We start from the raw sequence: 2,743 nt of genomic DNA on the forward strand, positions 1-2,743 counted from the left end.
ATAGCGCCAGCCACTGCCAGGTCCTGCCTGGCCCTGGCTTTGGGCAGTGATTTACACCCGCTCCCAGGCCCACATCACCTCCTCTGTGGGGGTAAGACGGAGCTCAGCTCAGGCGACTTGTCCCTGCTTAATCCACTTAGAAAGCTCCCCTCCGCCTTCCCCCATGCTGGCCCGGCCTCTCTGCCTGTAATGTTTTGGAAATGGCAAAGGCATCATCAAAAAGCCCAGTGCAAGCCATGAAAAGGCTGTCAGTGATTTCCCCCGGCCTTCAGCAGTGCCTCTCATCGCTTCTTTAACCCTTCCCAGGGTCCCCATAGGCTGCTGAGTAGTCCAAGCCTCCAGTTTTCAAAGTTGTCAAGGGGGGTGAGGGGTGAAGGCATCCAAAAATTCTCATGGATGCGCCCCCTTTGAAAATCCACACTGAGACAGCCGCTTGATAAACGTTGCTTCTCAAGCAAGTTATTTCAGGAGACATCTCCTCCTCCTCTTTCCTACTCCCTGTGATCCTGTCTCCTTTTCCAGGGCAATCCTACAAGGGGGAGGGGGCACCTTTTGGAGAGGTACACACCTGCACACAGTCTCACATCACCCATGGCCACCGGGATTTGCAAGGCAGGGGTGCCATGCCGGCCGGAGGCCGGGTCAGCAGGGCGAGTCCCCGAACACCGTCAGGTTGTGCTCCTGGATGTAGCGCAGCAGGATGCCTGCCCGCCTGTCGATGGTCCGCAGCAGGGGTCTCAGGCCCTCGGCGCCGCCCTGGCTCTCCCAGAGCTCCCGGTCCACGCGCAGCGACGCCAGCATCAGGCTCTGCAACCTGCCCGAGCGCAGCGTGGCCACCGCCGCCGCCGGGAAGCTGCAGCGGAGGAGCAGGAGAGAGAGGGAGGGAAGGCGTTACCCAGGGAAGGCCGAGCAGGGAGGAGGGCAGCTGCAGGGCTGGGGCTTGGAGAAGAAATGCATGTCCACCCAGATGAACGTGGGATGAGGCACCTCCTGCTTAAAACTCTGCCCCACGGGGAGCGTGCCGGACAGCTCCACCAGAAATGGATCCAAATGAGCTCCAAATCAAGGAGCCAATAGTGTGCCAAATGCCTGTGCAGTGATGGAAGAAGTGCTGAAATACTTGATTATTCATTATTTTGGTGCAGCTGCCAATTAGAGAGGGAAAAACAGGGTTTGGAGACGGCCGTCAGCCACCCGGAGCAGGATGAAGAGCCAGTTTCAGGGCAGGGGCACGTGTGATGGATATGCGAACCCGTCCACCTGCCCTGTCCGGGGTGGGAGGTGGCCCTGCTTCACAGGGGTGCCCGAGGGGGGCGGCCAGGGAAGGCACAAAGGTGTGCACGTGGGGCTGGTGTCCATCCTGCATGCACAAGCTCAGCCCTTGCCCAGGACATGCCCCCAGGAGGGTGGGCATCGCCCTTCCTACCTGTCTATGCCTTGCAGGAGCCTGAAGTTGAGCTTCTCCTCAGGGTGCTGTGGCCTGCCCGCGTTGTCGATGAACACCAGGCGGGATGGCGCGCTCCTCCGGACCTGCCGGTGGGATGGGAGGGGGAAGTTCACTTAGCCTGGGGAGTCACCAGTTTGGGTGTTGAGGCTGTTTTTTTTAATGTATTGAATAATCCTGAGAGCACCTGGGGGCTGTCAGCTGCCAAAGCCCAGGTCCCTCCATGCTGAGGCACACCTCCCATCACGGACCCCCCACAATCATGGGACCTACATCCCCCTTGCTGCAACACCAGCCCTGCAAGGGCCTCCCAGGCACCTTCGCCTTAGTCCTGGAGCAGTCCTTGGGGAGCAGGGGGACATACCAGGATGTGGACCAGGACCAGCTCTGACGGGTTTCGGCACTTCTCATGGAGCCTTTCCTCCACGCAGGGCTCGGAGGGATCGGGCTGAAACCCGCAGCAGTAGCGGTCCAGGCGGTCATGAACCTGCGGGAGACATTTGGGGACCTTAGTGGGGACAGGTGCCTGGGGTGGGGAGGTCCAGTTGTGAACTTTTCTTGCTCAGAGGAAAATAAAAATTTTCTAAGGATCCTCAGGAGGCACGAAATGGAAAAGCTGCCTATGCTGGTGAGTGAGGGAGAGGCAGGGAAGCTTTCAGAAGCTGAACTGACTTGCAAAACCCCCTTGGCTTGGAGAAGAGGCCAACAAAGGTGATGCTGGCAGGCTTTCCTGCTGCAGCTCAGGCACCTTCTGTGCCTGGTACCTCCACACTCCCCATTTGCACAGAGCGAACGGGTTGTTGCTTCCAGCTGAAACCAAGGGAAGACATACACGGTGATGAATGTAAAAAAAAGAATAAAAACCAAAAGCACCCAAGGAAACCTAGGTTTTGAAACCTTAAAAAGAGATATTTTTTTTTTTATTCTTGGGCTGAGTCTTGGTGCACTGGATGATGGCTTCATCTGGCTCCCGGCTCATATACACCCTTTCATCCATCCCTACTGGCAACATAAGCAGCTCTCAATGGAAAGAAGAATGGAAAAAGATCAGCAAGGGAAAAAGCAATCTGTGTTATACAAAGCATGTCTGACATTTAAGTTAGGCCACGGTGACTTGTTTTAACTACATTTGTGTTTAATTATTTGGAGGCACTGCTAAGGCTCTGTGTTGTTGAGTCAGTCAAGCCCCCCCATCCCACCCCAAATCCCTGCAGAAACCCCAGTGCTGCTTGGCAGCTTCCAGTATTTCACCCGCACCTTCAGAGATGTGAGGGAGTTTGAAAAGAAATAAATCTCCCT

The 2,743-nt window shown here is 56.2% G+C and overlaps 1 protein-coding gene across 1 annotated transcript in view; it reads right to left on the reverse strand.

The window, feature by feature from the left end:
* Positions 1–642: 642 nt before the first annotated feature.
* The window catches only part of GASK1A (golgi associated kinase 1A), a 6,574-nt gene continuing 4,473 nt past the window's right edge, over positions 643–2,743 (reverse strand). The window contains exons 4-6 of the mRNA XM_009640195.1: positions 1,809–1,931; positions 1,427–1,530; positions 643–853 (exon numbers count right to left, since the gene is read on the reverse strand). Coding sequence (XP_009638490.1) covers positions 643–853; positions 1,427–1,530; positions 1,809–1,931 — 438 coding nt within the window. The remainder of the gene's footprint in view (positions 854–1,426; positions 1,531–1,808; positions 1,932–2,743) is intronic.

The sequence above is a fragment of the Egretta garzetta genome, unplaced genomic scaffold, assembly GCF_000687185.1.
Source record: "Egretta garzetta isolate BGI_Z169 unplaced genomic scaffold, ASM68718v1 scaffold96, whole genome shotgun sequence".
In the NCBI taxonomy this organism is placed as follows: Eukaryota; Metazoa; Chordata; class Aves; order Pelecaniformes; family Ardeidae; genus Egretta; species Egretta garzetta.